This window comes from Dipteris shenzhenensis, chromosome 2 (assembly GCF_047967505.1).
Source record: "Dipteris shenzhenensis isolate YYH24624 ecotype China chromosome 2, Dip_SZ_1.0, whole genome shotgun sequence".
In the NCBI taxonomy this organism is placed as follows: domain Eukaryota; kingdom Viridiplantae; phylum Streptophyta; class Polypodiopsida; order Gleicheniales; family Dipteridaceae; genus Dipteris; species Dipteris shenzhenensis.
Window position 1 is genome coordinate 18,175,004 of NC_141597.1, and position 25,652 is coordinate 18,200,655.

Here is a 25,652-nt window from a genome sequence, read left to right on the forward strand (position 1 = left end):
TAGTGCAGTTTCAATCCACTAATAAGGCTGAAACCATAGACTGCATAGGGACTAGGTACTATGACATCCCACTGAAAGAATCAATCACAAATCCCATCAATGCAAATGAAATTTCAAGTTTAAGAAGCAGGCAGGGAATTGATTCGTTCAGCCATGCTCATCTCCCATGTTAAAGAGTCTATGAATCATGGCTGCTTTAAGACATTGGTCAAAGATTAGTAAAGCACCCAGCCATATATGACATGCAATATCCATGATTGGCAATGCCTCAAACGGTGATCAGCAGTTCACATAAAAATATCTACCACCTGAAAACTGTGTTACAATCCATATAGTTGAAATTGTGCTTTTTTAGCTCTCATGAATTAAGAAAGCTGCCCCTCAGCTGACAGGAAACAACTAGAGATGGATATCCCTTCCAGCTCTTGAAGGGTCCAATCACATCACGAGTGCCTTCATCAATCAGGAGTCATGCTTCCCTGATTCAGCTCAGCAAACCGCAAGCTCACCCGCATAGAATGTTTCAAATACTTCTCTGCACAATGGCGTACGCAAGTCTCCTCTTGTTTGTCCAGAGTCTTGCGACGAAAACTTTCAATACACTGACCAAAGCATCTTTCTACCAAAGAATTGTACATCCTCAGGCTGCAAACATGACCAAAAGGATTCAGAATGAAACTTCAATCAGAATTCATCAACCTGCTATCATCCATCTCTATACCTAGCAGTAGAGCCTAGACCGCCTTCACAGCCACCCTCATCCACATTTAAAGCAAATGAACAACTCAATCACCAAGTAAAAGGTATTCATTTAAAATCCTTGTCTCTACACCTCTCTACATTCAGTTCATACACTGGTCACATTTCCTCCCAAAGCCAAACAACCTCAAAAAGAACCCAACGGACTACACAGCTCAAGACAAGCTCTCCTACTAACTGAGATCAAGCTCAGAAACTACATAGAAGACCCATGAAACATAAATCCCAAGAAAATGACAACTTCAGAGCTGCATAACTGCCATGAACACTTCCTGACAGCTCAAGGTATAAACAACCATGCTCATATCTCCCTTGACAAAATCCGTCAAGAACAGCCCCGGATTTCTTTGACTTCAAGTAGCATATGCTCAAACTACCACCTTGTAAGAGAACCTACACTATGAGCTATACAAGCATGTTATGTAATAGCACCTTGGACTCCATGAAGTCCACTTTTCATCACTTACATGCTGCCCATAGTCTCGTCATCACAAGCAAGGCTTCTTCTATAATCAACAATGGACACCGGGTTTGCTATAGCCAGCCACCCTCAAGCTCCTATCAAGATCCTTGAAAACATGAAGTGAGGAAAACACCCGACACAGCTTGCCATAACTGGAGCCCTTCACTGTCAAAGTCCTCGCAGATGCAGCAGTCACCTGTCATTTTCAAGAGATTATAGTTGCCCGTCAACTTCTCAACTCACAGAGCACACATGACATCGATCAAGGCACTCCTGACCTGCTTCATAGCAACGCCATATCCAAATCCAGAAGCTCCAGCTCGTCAGTAGCGACATCCCGATCAAACAGGAAGCTACCCCGTCACCTTCAAGCCTCAGGCCCGCGCACTGTTTATTTCTTGCTCAGAGCACACTGAGCTTCCATCGCCCAGACTATGGCTTTCACACTATGTTAGCCTCCTATTCACAGCGTATGCACGACCAAACTCCCGTCGTCTGTGATTTAGCCAGCCCATACTCTTGCTACACCACCTCCATCGCCCATCTATGCCTTTACGTGATATTACCCAGCATCCTTTCCCCGACTCTCCAGCAGTGTTATGGCATGCATTATTCCTTCATGGTTCTCCCTTTGCTTTCTCAATCTCTCCAAGAGCTATGTCTCTCTCTTCTCTTGATGAAGACTGCCTCGTGGCTTCTCTCTTGCTCATGGAGCACACGCCCTCTGTCGTCCAAGATACTCCAGACCCGCACAGTAGAGGTGCCACACCAAATCAAGAAACTCTCCACCAGAGCAACACCTGACCCCCGATCAAGAAGCTCACAGTAGAGAGCCACGGCCAAAACTCACCACCCCCTTCTACATGCTCTTGCACCTCCTATAACCAAGCTCAGCATTTCCATTCCCCCCCAGCTCTCCGTCCATCAGCTCGCGTCCCCTCCCAAGCACCACATATGACCACACATTCATGAAGCCCACAACCCATGATATGAATACTCACCTGCCTTACAAATCGGGATTCGGGAACCACTCATGGCAAGATAAACATAATATAGAACAACAATAAAAGACATGTCATCCCACACCAAATGCTCTGGAGTGCCTGATGCACCCACACTGCTCTATCATCATATCCCGAGAGTCCCTCTAAAAGCATCTACAATCTCAAGAAGATATCTACATCAATATAGAGTTTTTATGAGAGTATCCATAACTCAAAGCCACCACCCACTAGCTATGTACTTAGCTATGTACCTATTCATCAACATGCAACAAGTGGAAAACATATTTACAATTTTATCCACACATCTCTAGCAACCCCTTTCTTCTGCTATGACATTCATGTCCAGCAGTGAGCCGAAAAGAGATGAAAGATCCAGATTCTCTTCTTCACTTTGCACTGACTTCCACCGCTTCTGCCACAGCTCATTATCTTCATGATCTTCCTCTTTCAGTGCTACCATCAACCGTGCAAAGCATTTCTTCAACCGGACACCATTGACTCTCTTCGTATGTCTCTTGCCATCTAAATCAGTCAATTGATAAGTTCAATTTTCAAATTTCTTCTCCACTCTGTATAGACCTTCCCACTTGGTCTGAAAAGCTGTATGAAAAGTACTATCCAGTTTGCTATTGGATCTGAGAACCAAGTCTCCATCTTCGATTTCCTTTTTCTTAATTTTTGCATTTTCCAACTCTTGCCTCCGCATTTGCACTCTGGCATAATGCTCAAAAGCCAAATCCCTGTCTAACTACATATAACCCTCCAGAAGTATTTTCTACAGTGTAATCTTAAAAGCATAGTATCCTCCACAAGCTCCTTCATGACTGGATGACAGTATATAATATATTTCTTCTCTCCAGGGCACTCTCCTCAAAATCTCATCAGCCCCTCTCATGTAAAGCTCATCATCAATCATCATATACCGTCTGCTCTTCCGTATGAAGTGATACTTCTGACTCCTCTTAAGCTCCTGAGGTAGATGTCTAGTAAGTAAGAAATCCACTATCTGAGCCAGGAATTCTCTCCCTCTGTACAGTGGATCTTCAAGCTTTACTATCACTGGATCTTGATCACTCGTCTCCTGAGCCAATTCATGTGCCATTTAATTATCCTCCCTTCGCACATGTTGGATATTCCATGCTGTAAATTGTTGAAGCAGCCTTCTTACTTTGGCTAGATACCCTCTCAACCTCGGGTTTCTTACTTGCCAACTTGAGAATCTCCCTTGATCATTATCTTCTGAATTTTCAGCTTTAGTGCAGCCAGTAACCCCTCATATAATGCTGCATACTCCGCCTCATTATTGCTTCCAGTTTCCAAATGAACTCCTTCCTTCTGAATCAGCTTGCTTTGAATTAGTAATCACATAGCCTCCTTTAACTTGATGTAAACTCTTCCTGTATGAGCCATCAAAATGCAAGATAGATGCTCTTGGAATGATAGCATGCTTCTCTTTATCTATCTCCTTCTCCACCTCTTTCACCAAAATGGGACCTTCTTTGTATGTTAACAGATCTACCAATGTGGCTCTGGAAGTGCTCTCCACCAGAAATGAGAGAGTATATTCTTGTAGCTCAACCAACCACTTCATCATGCTTCGAGAAAGTGTTGAATTATTAACTAGCTGAGGCAATAAAGGATAGCAAGTCAAAACAACAAATGGCTTCGAGATAAGATATGCCCTGGACTTCCTGCAAGCATACACTAAGCTTGACAGAATCAGCTCTGCCTCTGTATATCTCCTCTCTACTTCTGTCTTAACTCTGCTATCATAATACACATGCCTCATATAACGGGACTCCTCCCCTTTCTGCAATAAGATGGCTCCCACAGCATCTGATCCAAATGAAGGGTTCACATAAAAGGTCTGAGAGAAATCTAAAGCTTTCACACAAGCAATCTCTCCCAACTATTCCCTCACTCTATTGAACACTACTTTACAATTCTCACTCCATTGCAAAGGTTCTTCTTTCATAACTTGTTGCAAAGGATACAACAACTGAGAAACCAAATGTATGAACCTTGTCATATACTTCACTTTCTGCACAAAAGTCTGCAACTGTTTAGATGTAGAGAGAGCTGGAAGTAAGATAAGGGCTTTCACCTTCTCTGGATCAAGCTCAATGCCATTCTGAGACACTACATGTCCCAATAACTTCACTCTGGAGCATTCCAAATGGCACTTCCGTTGATTAAATTGTCCTCCTGCTTCATCCATTCTGTGGAACACTTGATCGCTACCTCCATGCATGCTCTCTTTTGGAACTGTATACACATATATCATCCAAAAATGCTCTCACAAATTTACACTTCATCAGTACTCCTGATACCATGCCGGTGCATTCTTCAATCCAAATGGCACTACTCTGTAACAAAAGCAACCCCAGGGTGTGATAAATGTAGTTTTGATTTGATCTTCCTCTGCAATTGAAATCTGAAAGTATCTAGATTATCTATCACACACACTGTACTTTTCATACCCTGCCACTCTATCCAATATATCATCAATAAAAGGAAGAGGATAATGATTGCTTTTTGTTACCGCATTAAGAGGTTTGTAATCAATGCATACTCTCCATCCTCCTGTGTGCTTGGGAATGATTACCACTGGACTACCCCAATCTGAATGCTCCACTGGATAAATCAGCCCTGCTTTGAGCAACTTATTTAACTCCTCTCTTAGCATAGGCAAAAGCTCTCTATGTGTTCTCCTCAACTTCAAAAAAACAGGCCTGCTGCCTTCTTTTAGCTCAATGTGCATTGGCTCACATCTGAAACCCCTGATCTCTTCATGTGAGGTAATAAACAGCTTTGGATATTGATGAATGACCTTCATATACTCCTCCTTCTCCACTTCTTCCAAAGTGGAATTCAGCATGGACAGCAATATCTCTTCTCTCTCTGTCTGGGAAGGTGGGGGTTGCATCAAGTTATCCACGTCTTCAAGCTTACTCTCCTCCTGAGCTTCTTGTATCTCTGCTGCCTGCATTTCATATGCATCAGACTCTTTCAACAGAAATGATACTTGCTCCTCCTCCTCAGATGTAGTACTTTCTTCTTTCGTCTCACTGTCTGACTCCTCTTCCATGCTTGTTTCTTCTGGTTCTTCTTCTATTTCCCGTCTGCTGCTCATATCAAATTTCTTGGCCTTTCCCTTCTTATTATGCACTGTAATTGTACCCATCTTCCAGTTTTGTATTGCTCCCACCTGTCGGAACCAAGGTCTGCCCAAAATCAACCGGTATGCTCCCAAACCAGCAGGCATAATGTGGCAATTAATGCAACATGATACTCCAAAAGCATCCACTACTACTCCCATGCACCTACCCAGACACTTCACCTTCGCATGGTTTGCCAATCGGAGCCTAAAATCTGAATGTGCATTCAATTTTAGCCCCAACCTCTCCATACATGCCTGAGTCATGACACTTATCTGTGCATCACCATCAACATATGCCTCTCCAACACTCATACCTCCACACCCTGGATCCACTGCCGGACATAAATCTGGAAGATCTTCTACCGATATCATCTCCATCTCTCCTCTTGTAGGTTCCTACTCATTGCTTTTCCTGAGATTAGCCAACTTTTTCCATTCTCTCTTGAGCTTTGGGCACAAACCAAGTAACTGTGCAAAAGTTATATTGGCTGTCATTCATCAGTGTGTATTCCTCCTGTCCTTAACCAATATACAAATATGAAGTTTTGTAATGTTTCTTGGGGCTCCAACTCTTCTTTTTAGGAGACTGAGGGCTGAGATCAAACTCCACACGCTTCCCTTTTTTTTAGAGGGTCCATTTTCTCATGTTGCACTCCTTGTTCTCTGTGCCACTGGCATGATCTTCGGAATAGTCTTCACCCTAATCAGGCCGATTGCCTTTCCTTTTCCTTTATCTTCCCATTTGACTCCACTGGTAGAGGGCTGACTCAAATCCTTCACTTTCACATTAAAGTCTCCTGACCTATTATTTGTCTTCTGCATTACAGGATAAACTTCTCCAGCTACTCTTACCGGTTTATCACAATGAGGGCTGATATGTCCCCACTCTCCACAGTTCCAGTACTTCACATTGTTCATGTATCCCCATCCTCTACCTATTCCAGCTGAATTTCCTTCACTCCCAGCCTGTTCATCTCTCATGTTATTTTGCACACCTCGGCCTCTTCCTCTTCCTGCAGTCTCCATCCAAATCAAGCTGAGTGACTTCATAAGCTCTACAGCATCATGCAAGTCCTTCTTTAGGGAATCATCCTGCACAGGAACAGACACCGGCTCTCTCTCAGCATAAGCCTTTATTACTTCTGGACTACCAATCAGATTCTTAGGGTCCTCTTGCATGCCAAGTTGCCTCAGCCTCTTGACCTTCCATTCTCTCTCCCTGGCCACTCTGACTGCATCCTCAAAACTATCTAGATTCTTCAGCTCCACTTTCAATCTGAGTGTAGGCTTCAGGCCAGCTATGAAACGATCACGCTTAATCATCTAAGGCAGTTCCTCTGGAACAAGAGCTTCACACCATAAACTCCATAATCTCCCAAACTGAATTAGATACTGATTCACATCTTGCTCTTCCTCCTGTCTCACTTTGCACAGCTCTTTCCAAACTTCATTAGGGCTCCTAGCTTGTGCAAACCGTGCAAGGAAGGCTGCTCTCACCACTGTATACTCCGGATTTTGTTGCTAAGGATGAGCAGTCCTGAAGGTAGCAATTTGAGTCTGCAGCCATGCTTTTGCATCTCCCTGCAAGCAATAATTCATGATCTGAAACAAAATCTCAAGGGTTGCCCTATCTTTTATAAGTGCTGTAAATTCCATCTTTTCCAGGAACCTTACTGCATTCTCATACGGCATCCCCCAGAACTCTGGAAAGTCCTGTGCCATCCTCACAATCCTACAACTGCCACACCCTGGCCTATCTCAACCACAACAAAACTGGAAAGCAACAAAGCAATACACTACTGAAGAAGCTCACTCTGCATCCGAAGAGCATTCTTTTTCCTACGGGCAAGCACTTTCAGAGCTCTCTGCCCTTTGGCACAGAGTCGGATTACACGTAGCTGGACTTCAATGCATCTATCCTTCCTCTGACCACACCCTCCGCACCACTCACAGTAAATCACTCTCATGTGTGCATTTCTCCCCATTGCTTGCAACACAGCTCAGAACATCTGCTCTTTCGGTCTTGTAAACTGAAGTGATCTCCTCCTCCGTGGAGGCACCAAAACGTGGATGGACAAAAGCTGTAGAGCCTAGACCGCCTTCACAGCCACCCTCATCCACATTTAAAGCAAACGAGCAACTCAATCACTAGGTAAAAGGTATTCATTCGAAATCCTTGTCTCTACACCTCTCTACATTCAGTTCATACACTGGCCACATTTCCTCCCAAAGCCAAACAACCTCAAAAAGAACCCAAAGGACTACACAGCTCAAGACAAGCTCTCCTACTGACTGAGATCAAGCTCAGAAAATACATAGAAGACCCATGAAACATAAATCCCAAGAAAATGACAACTTCAGAACTGCATAACTGCCATGAACACTTCCTAACAGCTCAAGGTATAAACAACCATGCTCAATCATACTCTTTGTCTTGCTGCGAACGCCCCCCCCCTCCCCCGCTCCCGTCTACCCCCCCCTCGCGCTGTGCGGCCCCCTCCTCCTTCGCCGTCGCCTCCCGCCGCGCCCCTCCGTCCCCCTCTCTTCCCTCTCCGCCCGCCATCCCCCCCCCGCTCCGCTCCTCCCCTCTCCGCTCTCCGTCCTCTCCCCGCCTCCCCCCCCTCGCGTTGCGCTACCACCCCCCCCACCCCCTCCTCCCCCCCCCGCTGCAGCGCAATGCTGCCCCCCCCCTCCCCCTCCTTCCTCGCCTCTCCTCCCCGCCCCCTCTCGTGCTGCGCTGCCACACCCCCTCCCTTTCCCCCCTCCTCTTCCCCGCCCTGCGCTGCGCTGCCCCCCCCCTCTCTCCTCCTTCCTTCCCCCTCCGCCACCCGCTCCCTCTCCACCACCTCTCCCCCCCCGCTTCCCCGTACCTCTCCATCCCTCCCTCTTTCCTCCCCCGCCTCCGTACCACTCCCCCCCTCCTTCGTCTCTGCCATTTCCTTCTCACTCCCCCGCCTTTGGAGCGTTCGCAGTTTGTCGGTGCAGTATGGCGGCCAAGAGCCCAGACGGACCCCCCCCCCTCCATCAGCCTACCGCGTAACACTCACAGAGTATCAGGTCTCCTAAGAGAGTCATTGGCTACGCCCCTTCACGAGCAGACATCAGGGACTGGTTCCAGTCCACCCTCTACCTTGAGGACAGCCACATTGAGGAGGTTGCACTCATGGGACGTGGTATCTTCTGGCTCAAGCTCTCCTCAGCACAGGCTGCGAGCGATATAGTCAGACAATCCCCTACTTCTGTGGGTGGGAAGATCATCCTTATGGTCCCATGGTATAGGGGTTTCAGTGTAGCGGACTTCAATGCCCGCTTCCGCATTCCTCGCCAACCAGTTACCCTCATTTTCCCAGGCCTCGCAACCGAGCTTCGCCCGATCATCAAGGACCTGGGGGCGCACTTTGGCTGGCTCATGCAGGACACCTTCGTTGATGCGACGGCAGCCCAAGGGGTGCCACATGTCAAAGTGGCAGTCCTAGATCCGCAGAGTATCCCCTCGGAGTTCGAGATTGAGACGGACACAGGTGTGGTGATGCAGCGCATTATGGTCACTGGTCGCCCAGATCAGTGTCTGAGATGCCACGGCTTCGAGCACCAAGCGCGCTCCTGCCCTCGCTTCATGAGGACAGAACCTCAGAAGGCCCCCATCCAAGCAACTCAGGATCCCCCCCGCCAGGCATCGACACCCCCTCCCGAAGGGGAAGGCTGGACTGAGGTTAAAAGAAAACGGAAAGGAAACAAAGCAGGACCAAAAAAGCCTTCCCATCTACAGCAAGAGCCCCCCCCTGTGGTCACCAATCAGCAACAGCCCGGTAAGGGGAAGGAGAAAGGAAAGGAGAAGATCAGCCAGCCTCCCCCTCATCCTTCACCCCGCCCTCCCTCCCCTCCCCCCTCCTCCTCGGTCCCCCTACCTCCACCCCCTCCAGGATCCCCCCCAGCACCGGTGGTTTCTGCTCCCCTCTCTCCCTCGAGCATGATCCCGAGGGAACCCCCCTCTCCGCCTGCGCCACCTGCGGCCTCGAAGCCAGCACAGACCTCCCCCGCGCCTATCCTTCCTGGCCCGGCAGAGGGGAGAGGCCCTTCCCTGCAGATGGCCAGCACTACTCCAGCTTGTTCGACAGCCAGCACCCCTCTCTCTGGTTCAGACTCCTCATCCTCGTCCCCACACCCAAGGGCTTCTCCTAGAGCTCTACCTTTGGAGTTTTACAGAGTAGGACCTTGGGATTATTTGGATGCAGCGGGTATTGGCTCCTTCCCTGCATGCCTAGACATCAGCATCTTCTTCCTCCGAAAGGGGGCGGAGGGTAAGGTGTCCGTTCTTGCCCCCCACGATGGTCCTAGCTATTCCTTCACTATCACCAGTGACGGGAATGAGCAATGGACGAATGAAAATGTTTGGGAGACGATTCGAGATCAGTCCCAGGAGCAGGTGCAGGACTGGATCGGTAGCAGAGCAGCGGAGCTTCTTCAGCAACAGTGGAAGGAGGGTGACGTTCGTCTGAGATGGCGCCACAGCGCCAAACGATTCCGCCTTTTGGTCATTATTTGGCCGCCTCTGGAGTGGGTCTACGCAGGAGGGCTCCGCCCGTGAAGGACCTCAGAGGTAGCGGGCTTCTACAGTATTTCCCTGGCAGAGGCGTCGAGTTGATTAGAGAGAGCTTACCACCATGGGACGAAGGGCCTCTCCCTCTGTTGAAGGTTTTAGAGGATATGTCCGATGATCCGGCCTCACCTTCGAAACCCTCACAGAAGCGCCTTCGTCTGCACACTGGACATCCTCCGACCACCTCGACATCGACCGCAAGCAGACAGCTGTTTGTGGCCCATCTCCCCTCTTCATGAGTATACGCATTATCTCTTGGAACGTCAACGGGTTCCACTCATCAGGAACCCGCGGCCCCAGGAAGATGGTGCTCAGACAGGAGCTCCAGCCAGCCTTGGTGGGAAGGGTAGATGTGCTCCTATTGCAGGAACACAAGCTTTCGGCTTCTCAAACCAGTAATTGTGGGAAGGTCCTCACAGGACGCTCCCACACCTATTGGGAACCTTCGATTGGCGAGCAGGGGAGGAGCGGGGGTGTCTGTACCTCCATCGACGCTTCTCTAGTTCAGCCTGTGTGTGGTTTTGGCACCCTGATCCCAGAACGAGCGCTTTGGGTGGGCTTGAATCGACCCCCAGCTTCCCTGGCAGCGCCTTCGCATCATAGGACTGCAAGGGAAAACGTGGCATATAGACCCCCTGATTATGCAGGACCAGGACTGGAGACTCTGGATCTGGGAGGGCCGTTCCTTGACAGAGGTGGAGTGGGACCCAAGGGAGTGGCGCTGGCCACCATTGGAGACCTCAGAGAACCCTACCCCCTTCTTCTCTTACAGTGCACGTACTGGTAGGCGTGCTCTTGGGGCTCTCCAGAGCGAGATACCCACACAGGCACATAGTTGGTATGCCCAAGGGATATCTCTGGTCTTTCTTCGCACATTCTGGAAGACTCTTTGGGCAAGCTGGCAGCCGAGGAAGATCTCTTACTTTCTTTGGATGGTGGCCCACAAGGGGCTACCAGTTGGCAGCTGGCTGAGGCAGATGGGGCAGGAGGGGCACTGCCAGATGTGTTTTCAGGAGGAGTCGTCCCTGAAGCACTGCCTTTGGAGCTGCTCGCATGCTCAGACAGTTTGGAAGGGAGTCATGGGGATCTTAGCGAGGGCTGCACCCGAGCTAGGACCGGTCACTTGGGGAGCCGTTTGCTGGTGCAGCACCAAGATGGGACATCACTTGGCTTATGAGTTCTCTAGGCAGGATCCAGTTTTCTTCATCACGCAGGCCACCTGGGCATACATGGACAGCTTCCCTTGGCATCTGACAGAGACAGATGCAGGAGCAATGACTCGGCACCCAGTTTGGGAGATCATAGGGAGCATTGCAGGCTGGCATATCTGGACTTCCAGATGCGCACAGACCTTAGGAGATCAGGCTTCTTCTGCTACCCAGACCCTAGCAGACATTTGGAGCACGATCATTCACACGCTCAAGGGTCAGTGGGATCAGATTCAGGGGGAGTCCCGGGCAGGGAAGGAGAAGAGACGGCGCTTCCTTCGCGACTGGGACCACCGAGAGCTGTTCTTCCAGCACTCTGCTCAGAGTCTTCAATGGCATTACTCCCCCCCACCGTGGCTGTTTGTCCACTCTCCGATGATTATGCCCTGAGAGGCTTGTAATTAGTATTTTGGTTCCTCGGGCTGTATCCATTTTGTGATTGCAGCCCGCTGGCCTTTAGGCCCTCTTGTACTCTCGTTTTCAAGCAATATAACTAGCACTTTTTGCGCAAAAAAAAAAATAAACAACCATGCTCATATCTCCCTTGACAAAATCCGTCAAAAACAGCCCCGGATTTCTTTGACTTCAAGTAGCATATGCTCAAACTACCACCTTGTAAGAGAACCTACACTATGAGCTATACAAGCATGTTATGTAATAGCACCTTGGACTCCATGAAGTCCACTTTTCATCACTTAAATGCTGCCCATAGTCTCGTCATCACAAGCAAGGCTTCTTCTATAATCAACAATGGACACCGGGTTTGCTATAGCCAGCCACCCTCAAGCTCCTATCAAGATCCTTGAAAACATAAAGTGAGGAAAACACCCGACACAGCTTGCCATAACTGGAGCTCTTCACTGTCAAAGTCCTCGCAAATGCATCAGTCACCCATCATTTTCAAGAGATTATAGTTGCCCGTCAACTTCTCAGCTCACAGAGCACACATGCCATCGATCAAGGCACTCCCGACCTGCTTCATAGCAACGCCATATCCAAATCCAGAAGCTCCAGCTCGTCAGTAGCGACATCCCCGATCAAACAGGAAGCTACCTTGTCACTTTCAAGCCTCAGGCACGCACTGTTTATTTCTTGCTCACAGAGCACACTGAGCTTCCATCGCCCGACTATGGCTTTCACACTATGTTTGATATTACCCAGCATCCTTTCCCCAACTCTCCAGCAGTGTTATGGCATGCTTTATTCCTTCGTGGTTCTCCCTTTGCTTTCTTAGTCTCTCCAAGAGCTCTGTTTTTTTGAGAGTGTCCGTAACTCAATGCCACCACCCACTAGCTATGTACATAGCTATGTACCTATTCATCAGCATGCAACAAGTGGAAAACATATTTACAATTTTATCTACACAACGTTTCAGCACTACCCGTCCATACAACAATACAGTCAACCGTACTGTTTGTCGCCGTACATTCCTTACATCTTCAGCGCTATTCCGTCTGTACAGTAGCAGTCCTTCCAGTGGAGACATCCGTACAACTCGAGGTGTCCGTACTGTAGTACGGACTGTCGGTCCGTACTTATAGACCAGCCACTATTGCGTACAACTGCGCCACTCTGCCAGTCCGTACAACGTACCTGCATTCCGTACCGTACCCGCCATTCTGTACAAACACCCACCAGCAGTCGTCGTCCGTACATTTGTACAGCTTCCATACAGTCGACCGCACTTCAGCCGTACAGGTCCCGTTAGTTGTCCGTACAGCCGTGCAGTCCGTACTGTACGAGCTGTTGCAGGTCTTCAAAGCAGGGTACTTGCACAGGGTACTCTAGCAAGGTGGTTGTTTGCAAGATTTTCTTTGCAGGTGGACCTTAGGAGTTTTTGTCGGGCATTTGTGCAGAGAGCCATTGTTTGGCCAGCATTTTGGGTGCACATTTGGGGCTTTTGCATCTTTTGTAGAGAATTGCAAAAATTTGGGGCTTTTAATTGATTTGCCCCGTTCAGGTGCAATTTCTTGCAGAAATTTGGGACTCTTGGCTTTCGGATGCAATTTTGCAATTGAAAGACCATTTGGGAGATTTGCAAGCAATTTTGGACTCAGTGTGAGTCAAATTGCAGACTTTTGCCACTTCTTGCAGATTTTTGGGCATTTGCAGAACATTGTGGTGCATTTCAAGGCTGTGACAATACTTGTCACTGTGGGCAGATTTTTCTTTGGCAGACTCTGGTTGTGCATTTTACATCCCAGGAAGGGATTTTACTTGTCCAGTTTGCTGTGTTTTTTTGAGTTTTTTGGCAAAAATGGCTCAAAACAACCCCAATGAAGTGTTTGGAGTCCTCACACAGGAGGATAAGTTGGATGGCACCAACTACTCCTTGTGGAGTTTTATGGTTCGCAACATCTTGGTTGGCATACATCTTTGGGATTATGGCAATGGAGATGAGGTAAGGCCAGATTCTGTGACTACACTTGTTACTCCTACAACTGGAGGCAAGGGTAGAGGTCAAAACGCAGCACAAGTAATTGGAGCAGCTGCTGCTCCAGTGGCTCCCACAGCAGAGCAGAACAAATGGGATTCTTGGGATGCACAAGCTCTTTCTGTGATTTCTCTTTCTGTCAAGAGGTTCATTATTCCTCACATTCGGTCATGCAAGACCTCAAAGGCAGCTTGGGAGATTTTAGAGAGTATGTTTGCAGCAAGAAATCATGCCAGAGTTTCCTTCCTGAGGAGAGAGTTATCTCATATGCATATGGATGAGGGAGATTCCATGAATGCTCACATCACAAAGCTTCAGGATTTGAGGGAGCAGTTGCTGAATATAGATGAAGTTACTCCAAATTCAGAGATGATTACCACCACTCTGAATTCTCTTCCTGAGTCTTATCTTGGTTTCCACGCCTCGCTAAATTTGTCATTGAGGAGGGGCAACAATCCTCTCTCCTTTCACGAGTTGGTAGGACTTATGTTGCAGGAAGAGTAGACAAGAAGAAATATGGCAACACGGGCTGGCAAGCATGCCATGCTTTCTAAGTTTAAGCCCAAAGGAAAAGGGCAGCAAAGGCAACATGCCAATCAGCCCGCACATCAGCATAAAGCTGATTCAGGACAGCCCTTTTATAAGGCTAAGGGTGATGCAGATAAACCTAAAAAGAAGGGCATTTGTCACTACTGCAAGAAGCCAGGTCATTATATTGGTGAATGCAAGAAGCGCATAACTAAAGAAAAGAAATGGGATTCAGATATGGCTATCTCAAATGCATCAGCTCCTAATGCACATGATGGGGGAGATGTTACAACCAACTTTGTGGAAGAGCAGTATGCCTTTTTGTCTTGCATTTCAGATTTTTCAGTGGATAGTTCAGTTACTACATCCACTATTGAGGATGATCCATATGCTTTCTTGACTTGCAGTTATGACCCTTCAAAGGATGCATGCTCTCTCACTGAATACTTGGTATTTTGATAGTGGTGCTTCTTCTTTTTCTTTTTCTTTTTCTTTTTCAAAGAAAGAAACCTTCTATTAATGCTTGAAAGATTTTCATACAAGACAGCAGCCTCGAAGATGCTGAGTATGGAAAAAACCAGAAAAGGCTGAAAGAAAAACCAGCCTGTTCCAGAGAAACCCAACTCACTGCCTAGGGGATCCTCACATCCACTGATCGCACAGATTTCAGAATTATAGATGTTCTTTATGTGCCACGTATAAATAAGAATTTTCTTTCAATGTCCTCTCTCAATAGAGGATGATTTCACGTTATATTCGATGATGCTAAGTGTGCAGTCAGAGACAAAGAGAATGACTATGCTTTGATGTTGTCTGGCACTTTGTATCGGGGTCTTTTTCAGCTTGACATTTATGAGAAAAGATCCGATCTTACACTTTCAGTGAGCACTCCCACTGCTGCGATGCAGAATGCGGAGTTATGCCAAATCTTACACTTTCAGTGAGCACTCCCACTGCTGCGATGCAGAATGCGGAGTTATGGCATGCCACATATGGGCACATGAGCTATGGCAGCCTGATGACACTTCAGAAGCATGCTATGGTTGATGCATTGCCTCCTTTGGAGTCACCTCCTTCTCATGCATGTGAGGGTTGCATCCTTGGCAAGATCCATAGATTTCCTTTTAAGAAGGATGGTGCAATAAGAGCTACTTGAAAATTACAGCTCATACACAGTGATGTCTGTGGTCCCATGAGGACACCTTCTTTTGGTGGTTATCTCTATCATGTTACATTCATAGATGACTTCACCAATTATACTTGGGTTTATGGTCTTAAGGCAAAATCAGAAGTGTTTATGCATTTCAAACACTTTGTGGCTATGGTTGAGAATGAGACAGGATTCAAGGTGCAAGCACTTTGCTCAGATAGAGAGGGGGAGTATATATCTCATGAGTTTGAAGCATTTTTGAAGGAGAAAGGCATCACGCATCAGCTTACAATGAGGCTTACACCTAAGCAAAATGGCAAAGCTAAGCGCAAGAATCGCACTCTTATGGAGATGGATAGATGCATGCTTACTAGTAGGAAGTTGCCTCACAGGTTTTGGCTCAAAGGCCTCATGTGTGTAAATTATGTTTTGAATCGGGCTCCCACAAAGGCTTTGAAGACAATCACTCCCTATCAGGCATGGCATGGGAGAAAGCCTGCAGTGCCTCGTCCATACACTTTCTACTCCAGCACCGTACAAGCACCGTACAACAACTCGTCCATACGTCATTGGCAGTCCGTACAGCTCCGCTTCCATCACCGTTCGTACAACAGTACATAGCCATACTGTTTGTCATTGTCCGTACAAGCGTCGCACAGGAAGCCATATTGTGATATCCCATCCGTACTGTACAAACAGTCCGCACGCCGTACAATACATGCACTATATCTGCACGTACTGCGTAGCTCCATAGTCCGTACGCCCGTACACACTGCAATCAAATGTCGTACAATCCAACATACATCCGTACACGCCCTGCATCCGTACATTTGCCGTACAGGCCGTACATCCGTGCATTTGCCGTACAATCAGTTCCGTACATTTGCAGGCATCCGTACATTGTGCAGATTTTACTTGCAGGGTCTTCTTGCAGGACTACTTTGAAGACACCTTCCTTTGCAGGTTCTTCTCTTTGCAGAGAAATTGAGACTTTTGAGTTCTTTGCAGGCACATTGCATTTTTTTAGGTAGATTTTTTGCACACTTTGGTTATGCATTTTACATCCCAGGAAGGTAATTCACTTGTCTAGTTTGCTGCATTTTTTAGTTATCTAGCAGATATGGCTCAGAACAATCCCAATGAGGTCTTTGGAGTCCTCACACAGGAGGATAAGTTGGATGGCACTAACTACTCCTTCTGGAGCTTTATGGTGCGCAACATCCTAGTTGGCAGACATCTATGGGATTATGTCAATGGAGATGAGACAAGGCCAGAAACTCTGGCTACACCTGTCACTCCTACAGGTGGAGGCAGGGGTAGAGATCAAGGTGCAGGACAAGTGGTAGGAGCAGCCGTTGCTACTTTGGTGGCTCCCACACTGGAACAGAAAAGGTGGGATTCACGTGATGCACAAGCTCTTTCAATCATTTCCCCTTCTGTCAAAAGGTTTATCATTCCTCACATTCGGTCATGCAAGACCTTGAAGGCAACTTGGGATATTTTAGAGAGCATGTTTACAGCCAGAAATGATGCCCGAGTCTCATTCCTAAAGAGAGCTATCTCATACACATATGGATGAGGGTGATTCCATGAATGCTCACCTCACCAAGCTTCAGGATTTGAGGGAACAATTGCTGAATATAGATGAGATCATTCTTGATTCAAAGATAATTACCACGACTCTGAATTCTCTTCATGAGTCCTATCTCGGTTTTCATACCTCACTGAATTTGTCATTGAGGGGAGGTAGCAATCCTCTTTCTTTTCACGAGTTGACAGGACTCTTGTTGCAGGAGAAGCAAACAAGAAAGAACATGGCCACAAGGGCTCGCGAGCATGCCATGCTTTCAAAGTTCAGGCCCAAAGGGAAAGGGCAGTAAAAGCAACATGGAAATCATCCCACACATCAGCATAAAGCTGATTCCACAGACAGCCCTTTTATAAGGCTAAAGGTGATGCAGAGAAACCAAAGAGGAAAGGCATTTGTCACTACTGCAAGAAGCCGGGTCACTACATTGGTGAAGAATAGCAACAGAGAAGAAAAAGGATTCGGGTTTGGCTGTCTCAGATGCATGAGCTCCTAATGCACATGAAAGAGGGGATGTTACAGCCAACTTTGTGGAAGAGGATTACGCCTTTTTGTCTTGCATTTCAGATTTTCCAGTGGCTGGTCCCGATACTACATCCACTCTTGAGGATGACTCATATGCTTTCTTGACTTGCAACTATGACCCTTCGAAGGATGCATGCTTTTTCAGTGTCAATGAGACACCGAACATATGGTATTTTGATAGTGGTGCATCCAAGCACATCACCTCAAGGAAGAGTCTTTTTGCATCTCTGCATGCACCGCCTACTAAAAAGAAGATGACATGTGCAAACAATTCTTCTTATTCAGTGTGTGGAGTGGGTGACATCATACTTACCTCCACGGATGGCACAGATTTCAGAATTACTGATGTTCTTTATGTGCCAGGCATAAAGAAGAATTTTCTTTCAGTGTCCTCTCTCAATCGAGAAGGATTTCAGGTTATCTTTGATGATGCTAAGTGTGATACAAAGAGAATGATTATGCTTTGATGTTGTCTTGCACTTTGTAACAGGGTCTTTTTCAGCTTGATATTTATGAGAAAAGATCCGATCTTGCACTTGCAGTAAGCACTCCCCCTTTAAAAAGGATGGTGTAGTACGAGCTACTCGCAAATTACAGCTCATACATAGTGATGTATGTGGTCCCATAAGGACACCTGCTTTTGGTGGTTATTTGTACTATGTCACATTTATAGATGACTACACAAAGTATACATGGCTCTATGGCTTGAAGAAAAAATCAGATGTGTTTATGCATTTCAAACACTTTGTGGCCATGGTTGAAAATGAGACAGGACTAAAGGTGCAGACACTTCGCACTCATAAAGGAGGGGAGTATATGTCTCATGAATTTGAGGCATTTTTTAAGGAGAAAGGCATCACACATCAGCTTACGGTGAGGCTTACCCCTCAGCAAAATGGCAAACCTGAATGGAAAAATAGAACTCTCATGAAGATGGATAGATGCATGCTCACTAGCAATAAGTTGCCTCATAGATTTTGGCTCGAAGGCCTTATGTGTGCCAATTGCGTTTTGAATCGGGCTCCCACAAAGGCTTTGAAGACAATCACTCCCTATCAGGCTTGGCATGGGAGGAAGCCTTCAGTGGATCACTTTCGTGTTTATTGGCCACGTGCCTCTGGAGTTTCCACATAAGTTGTCACATAAGGCACTAAAGTGCATCTTTGTTGGGTATAGTGCACAAAGCAAAGGCTATTGTCTCTACAATCCTGCCACACGCAAGATTTTTGTGAGTAGAGATGTCATTCAGCTCATACACATGTTGAATTCACTATTCCAGATTCTTCAGATGATGTTTTTGAGGGGATGCGTCCTATTGCTTTTGGTTCCCCAGCTGAGGCTCATGCTGAAAATCAGGATTTACCACAACCTCCACCTGCTCCACATGCCCCGATTCTCAACCACATGCTGAATTTGTTCCTCCCCAGGCAGTGGATGATGTTGTCAGGCAAGAGATTCAAGAGATACATGCAGCAAAAACAGTCCCGAGCTGGTTGCTACAAACTCTCAGGGAGAGTAGACTTAAGGCACCTTTGCCTGGCAGGACTCGTAGTGCAGTAAGGCACGCAGGGGGGCTCTTTCTTATGAGTCAGTTTATGCAGGTACTCTTCTGATGAAGAAGAACTTGAAACTTTTGAAGAAGCCAAGGATAAAGTGCACTGGATGAATGCCATGCACAATGAATTGCAGTCCATTGAGAAAAATCAGACTTGGGATGTTGTGGATTTACGACCAAGGAAACATGCCGTTGGTACCAAATGGGTTTTCAAAGTTAAAAGGAAGTCAGATGGGTCTATTGAAAGGTACAAGGCACGGCTGGTTGCCAAAGGCTATGCTCAGAAAAAGGGCATAGATTATGAGGAGACTTTTGCTCCTACATCCCGGATGACAACCATCAGATCAGTTATTGCCATGGCTGCAAATTTTGTTTGGAATGTCCATCAGTTGGACATAAAAACAGCTTTTCTTAATGGGGACTTGCAAGAAGAGGTTTATGTCAAACAACCTCCTGGATTTGAACTTTTGGGCAATGCACTTCAAGTTTGCAAGCTGAATAAAGCTTTATATGGGCTGAAACAAGCCCCACGTGCATGGTATGCCAAGATTGATGCCTTCCTGCCAAGTAAGGGGTCACACAATAGTCCCACACAAAGCACCCTCTACATCAAGAAGGATGGGGGGGATATTTTGTTCATTATTCTTTATGTAGATGACATGCTGCTCGCATGGTCAAATGAGGAAATAAGCAGATTTCAAGGCTGAATTGAAAGCTGAATTTGACATGACACATTTGGGAATGTTAAACTTCTATTTGGGGATCCAGTTTGAACAAAACAAGCGTTGCATTGTTATGTCTCAATCCAAGTATGTGCATAGGTTCAACATGCAAGATTATAAGCCTACAACCACACCCACGGAGCCAACTTTGAAGCTTACTATGTATGATGCAAGTGAATCAATGGATGTCACACTTTACAGCCAGGCTATTGGATGCCTCATTTATTTGTGCGATACACGGCCCGATATTCAGTATGCAGTATCTCAGGTGAGTAGGTATATGCACAAGCCAAAGACAACACATTGGCAGGCTGTAAAACGCATCTTCCATTACTTGCAAGGCACAAAATCTTATGGCTTGATGTTTCCCAAGGGGGGTGACTTGCAAATGCATGCTTACAGTAACTCAGATTGGGCTAGAGACTATGACACCATACAGTCCACTCTAGTGGTAATTGTTTCTTTTTGGGCAAAGCTTGCATTTCTTGGCTGAGCAAGAAACAATCTACTGTGCCTAATTCCTCATGTGAAGCTGAGTACAGAGCAACTTTCACTGTGACAGTTAAATAATTTTTGGCGCATTGGGCCCAAGTCTATAAAAGGGACCCAGAGGTCCAGTTCTCAGAGAGCTAGCTGATGAGAGCAAGTCTCGTTCCCAGGTGCTAGGCCTGATCCTGGATTGAGTTGCGGACGCACGCCTGCATCTTAGCGTAGCCCAAGGCCCAGCAGCTGATCTCAGGCCTCATGGCGCCACTTGGTGGTATGGGACACCAGGCTGGTTAGGATCTAGTTGGGAGTTCGTGCCAGTAGCTCAGCTCGTGGCTCGAAGGGGACGTATCCGAATTCGGGATCGCATCCCGTAGATGTCGTGGTTGGGTGGTGAGTAGCCTGCTCAAATTCCTCACGTTTGGTGTGTTCTTGTGTTTGCTTGCAGATCAGAGGTTTCAGGAGTGTTGGGGACATGTCAGTTGGTATCAGAGCCAACTCTTGAGGTAGGAATCTCTGTTACGAGTAAATTTGGACGAGTTTTTCTCCAGGTATGCCTCAATTTCAAAATTCATGTTCATGCCCTGCAAGTGCTTGTTGGTTCATCGTTAAGGGTTGTGGCTTTGGATTGGGAAAGAAGGAAGGAGAAAGTGAGAGAAGGGTGAATTCGTTGCTAGATGTGAAGGGCTAAGAGAGAGAGAGAGGTGTGGTTAGCAGGGAGCAGTGAGGTCCGGTAGAGAAGTGCAAAGGGAGCCGTGAGGCAAGTGTAGTGCTGAGGCGAACCAAGGGGATCCCACGTACGGGCTAGCTGCTCAAGGAACATGTTGGCAGGCAGAAGAGGAGCACAAGAAGGTGCGCAGCAGGCTGGAGCTTGGTTGGGTTCAAGGCAATTCAAAATGATGCTGCAAAGACATTCTTGCAAGACATGCAAGAAATGTTGCAGTTTGCCAAGGAGTCTATTAGAAATGACCAAGATCGGGAGATTTTATGCTAATAGACATCGTTCACCCAGAGAGTTCTCTGACGGAACGATGGTATATTTACATATTCCCAAGGAATCCAAGAGCCTAAGTACTAGTTTGGTTCCGAAATTATCCCCCAGATCCTGTGGTCCATTCAAGATTATTAAAATAAATGGACCAGTTGCATGGATTGTGGTATCTGACGTGTACCGGGGTACACAAGACTAGCTCAGGTAGCCAAGGGAGGCTTAGGGCTAGGCAGGCTTGATTTTCGGGTTGAGTGGCAACGGTACGAACCAATTAGAGGTCTTCGCTATTTTTGGCATATTGGGCCCAGTCTATAAAAGGGGCCCAGAGGTTCAGTTCTCAGAGAGCCGATGGGAGCAAGTCTCGTTCCCAAGTGCTAAGTCTGATCCTGGATTGAGTCGCAGACGCGCGCCTGCATCTTAGCGTAGCCCAAGGTCCAACAGCTGATCCCAGGCCTCATGGCGCCACCTGGTGGTATGGGACACCAGGCTGGTTAGGATCTGTTGGTGTGTTCTTGTCTTTGCTTGCACATCAGAGGTTTCAGGAGTGCTAGGGACGTGTCAGTCCTTCTCCAATTCTCACTGATAATCAGAGTGCTATAGCAGTGGCAAAGAATCATGTGTTTGATACTCCCACGAAGCACATTGAGGTTCATTATCATTATGTTAGAGAGAAGTTGCATGCAGGGGAGATCAATATGATCTATGCGTCAACACATGATAATGTTGCAGACATCTTCACCAAAGCACTTCCACGTGAGAAGTTTGAGGCATTTCACAGTGCCCTGAACTTATCTCCTTTTGGTGATTGATCACTTCCTTGTACATCATCACATTGGCACTGTAGGAGGGTGTTTAGTATTATTGGCATATTCTAGGCAGTTGCCAATGTAATCCATAAGTGAGTTAGGGGCACCTTTTCCCTCACTAGAGGTTTTTCCCCCTAACCACAATTAGTGGGTTAGTGTGGTTTAGTCACTTAACCACCTCCTCACTTGTAGTCTCTCAATCTTATCTATTCAACTTCTACGTTTTGCTCTCTGCTCTCTTGCTTGCTTCTTGCTCCCATTCCAACAATTATGAGACATGACTTATAAGTTGCAACTGTCAACACCACTGAGAAGGACATCATTAAGTTTCTGAATGACATGGGTCATTTCTCCCGAGTACTACCAAGAAAAAGAGACCACCTATTTGCTCTTACTTAGTGGGAGCCCCACCTTGCAAACAGTAGCTATTTGAATCCTCTCACAAGACTGCATGTCAAGCCCAGCTGAGACCAAGAAAAGAAACAAGTAAATAGCTTGCCAAGTCTTGAGTCTATAATTTTAGAGATTTTTATTATGAACTTTGAATTCTTGACATTGCAGTTTCAACAATTGACTTTTATCAACTTTGTGACTTGTCACAGATTGAGCATGGACCAATTCCATAAGCTTTGGCATTGCCAACCTATGCCTTCTTGAGAAGTATAGAGCTTCACATTACTCCAGTAGTATTGAGTGGAAGCCAAAGCAAGTGAACCCTAACGTGTTGAAGTCGAAGCCTCTCAACATGTCCATCATTCAATGCTCTCAAAAGAATGATGGCATCTATAACTTTTTGTAGAGAGAATATGCTTCACTTTTGATGCCAAACAACTTGATTGCTCGAAGTCATGGCCGTGGGACAAGAGCAATTCGAGATGTACAGGATACACCTGCACAAAGGTGCAAACTCAGACATCATAGCACCGTAGCCAATTCAAAGTTATCGACGTCGCTAACGATGATCTCGTGGCACACAGGAAGTTCTAGGGCTTCTTCATCACGGCGCCAAGGCAAAGTTGAGCTTGAGTATTGGGAGGAGTGTTATGTCCACGCATAGATATAACTAGGCTATTGTTATGAAGGTCAAGTTAACCTATCGTCATGTGTCCTAACCGGGGCATTCTTGGGAGGGGGACCTCCTGCAAATGCCTAGCTAGGTTGAGAGCCAGGTTGCCTGACCTCTAGCTCGAGGGTGGTCATGGGGGATCTATGGTTGGGTGGTGATGCACTAGCCTATCTACCACATGTGTCCTTGTGTTTGAATTTTGATATAAGATTATGCTTGAAGGTTAGCACAGAGATAGAGGAGATCTGGATCCCTAGCTTAGGAGTTGTTTCCTTTGGTATTCGAGCAAACTCTATCTTCTTGATTCTAGAGCTTTGAATGTTTTGTTTGCCTTTTGCAATTGCTTGTGTGTGATTGTGTGCTAGAGGATGGACCAGAGAATTTGTGGTGCTTGAATTTTGAGGTATTGCTTGAAGTTTTAAGCAGCAAGAGAGAATAAGAAGCTGAACTGTAAATTCCGTTTTTGTTCGAGTTGCAATGGTTTTTGTTTTCCATGCCTCTGTTTGCAAGTTAGAACACCGAGTGTTGAGGAAGGTCGAGAGAAGAGCAGGGAGAGAATTTGCAGCAAATTCAGAGTGTTTTCAGTGAAAACGGTTTGTCAGATGTATGTGAATTGGTGCCCGAGGGCAATTCGCTGCAGTATTTGGGCAGGGTAGATTCCTGCAAACATTGGGTCACACACTTGTTGCATGATATTCCAGGTCTGGCGAGGCAAGGGAGGGCTGATTGCGACTGATTTTAGAGCATGGAGCAGCGTGGAAATGTCGCATGCTGTTCCAGAACTGCGAATTAGCAGTTTGGAGCTGCTGGCTGGTGTGAATTGTGGAAACTGAGCCGCTCGGCAGTTCGCCTGGTGGCTGGGATGCTTTTCGGTTGATTGTGGACCTCCAAAGGTTGCATGTATGCTTGCTTTCGAAAAGTTGAGATAGAACTTTGTGTTAGAAATTACCCAACAGAGGGTACGCACAGCGGAAGACTTATAGTAATGCCCAGGAGCTCACACAGTGTGCGGGTGGGGTGTGGAATCACAAACTTCTTGACTTATGTGCATTTAATAGATGTGCAGACTCATCAATAGACAATGAACCAGCCAGATAGAGAAACCACCAAAATATATTTTTCCGTCCAAAACTATGGACACAATACAAAAGAGATAGATCCAGAGAGTGGCCAAAGTTAACTGCTGCAGGACACACATCCTATATCATAGACAAACCCATATGTTAAATAGTTTCACCTTCAATGGCGAAGGGGAAGAAAAAGCAAAGATGGCCGTCATCAATATATCGCAAAGCTCAAATTGCAGTTCGTTCATTCAAAATGGGTGTGGAAGGACAAGTTAAACGGTTTGGCATGCTGGCTCGCTATGACTTCAACAAAGTTGCTTAGAGAAAGGAAAGGGTTGTGGCATGTACTTTGGACCCACGTCATGTTTCTTCTTGCGTTATACGAATTGCTATATGTTTTGAGCTAGCACTAGGTTATCTCTTCTAAAAGTAATGAATACTTTTTATCAGATCTCGTTAGACACTGAGAAAACGTTTAGAGTTTTCCGATAACATTATTCCCGAACTGCCCACACAATTATTGCGAGCTCAGAGAGTGCAAGAACCCCAGCAGCAACACGTCCGTTCCTCTCTCTCTCTCTCTCTCTGTGTCTCTCTCTGTCTCGGGATTGTAATTGTCGACTCTCTCTGTCTCTCTCTCTCTCTCTCTCTCTCTCTCTCTGTCTCGGGATTGTAATGTCGAGAAGCTATTTCACGATTTTTGCAACATTCTATACCTCTCCATTTGACTGTAATGTGAGTCCTACAAAAGAAGTGGCAAGAAGGCAAAGCATACCTGTCACGAATCTGTAGCTGATCGATCATACCGACCATTCTCATCTTCTCCTCCTCGGGCAGATTGTCCAAGTCGGCAACGTCCATACCCCTTCTATCCATGGCGATCTGAAGCAGGTCCCAAGACACGGCTACAAGCAGAAAGCGGAGGGGCCTTTGAGAATTTTGGCCTGCGAACCTGAGCCTTTGGTTTACTAACACCTAAACTTTCAATTTCAGTACAACGAAGAAAACAAGGGAGTACAAGTACTCGTGAGAACTGCCTTCAATTTCTAATGGAAGCCCGTGTATTAATTTGCAACACTTGTGATGGAAGCGGGTGTATAGGAAAGTTCGAATGATTTGCAAACTCCCACTGAGAGAGGGGGAGAGAGAGAGTTCTTAAAAAAAGAAAGTGTGTGTGAGTGAGTGTGTGAGTAAGAGAGAGAGAACCAAAATAGAAGGGGGCCACATGGAGAAAAATGGTGTGGGACACTTTTTTAAGAAAAGTATAACGATAGCGCTACTTGGCGCTACCTGGATAGCGCTACCTAGCGCTACCTGGAAGGCAGTTGCTCAAAACAAGGTGAATTATATTATAATTCACTACACTATATAGTACACTAAATTTGAATACCAATACACTAAGTTTGTGCCAAATTAAGTTTGAATACCAGTACACTAAGTTTATGCCAAATATTTCATGTCCTGAATGATTATTTGATCCAATGTGATCCCTACGCCTAGTCTCTTCTTTAATTATTTGTGATGTTTCTATTTCTTTTTT

The 25,652-nt window shown here is 46.4% G+C and overlaps 1 protein-coding gene across 1 annotated transcript; it reads right to left on the reverse strand.

Annotated features, from left to right (window-relative positions):
* On the reverse strand, nt 1-25,305 carry LOC147904418 (mitochondrial import inner membrane translocase subunit Tim9-like). The gene is made up of 3 exons (XM_087395185.1): nt 25,137-25,305; nt 24,888-25,017; nt 1-645 (listed from the first exon to the last, which is right to left on the reverse strand). Exons 2-3 carry the CDS (start codon nt 24,986-24,988, stop codon nt 459-461), a joined length of 288 nt encoding a protein of 95 aa, XP_087251311.1. The 5' UTR covers nt 24,989-25,017; nt 25,137-25,305; the 3' UTR covers nt 1-458.
* Between the last annotated feature and the right edge of the window lie 347 nt (nt 25,306-25,652).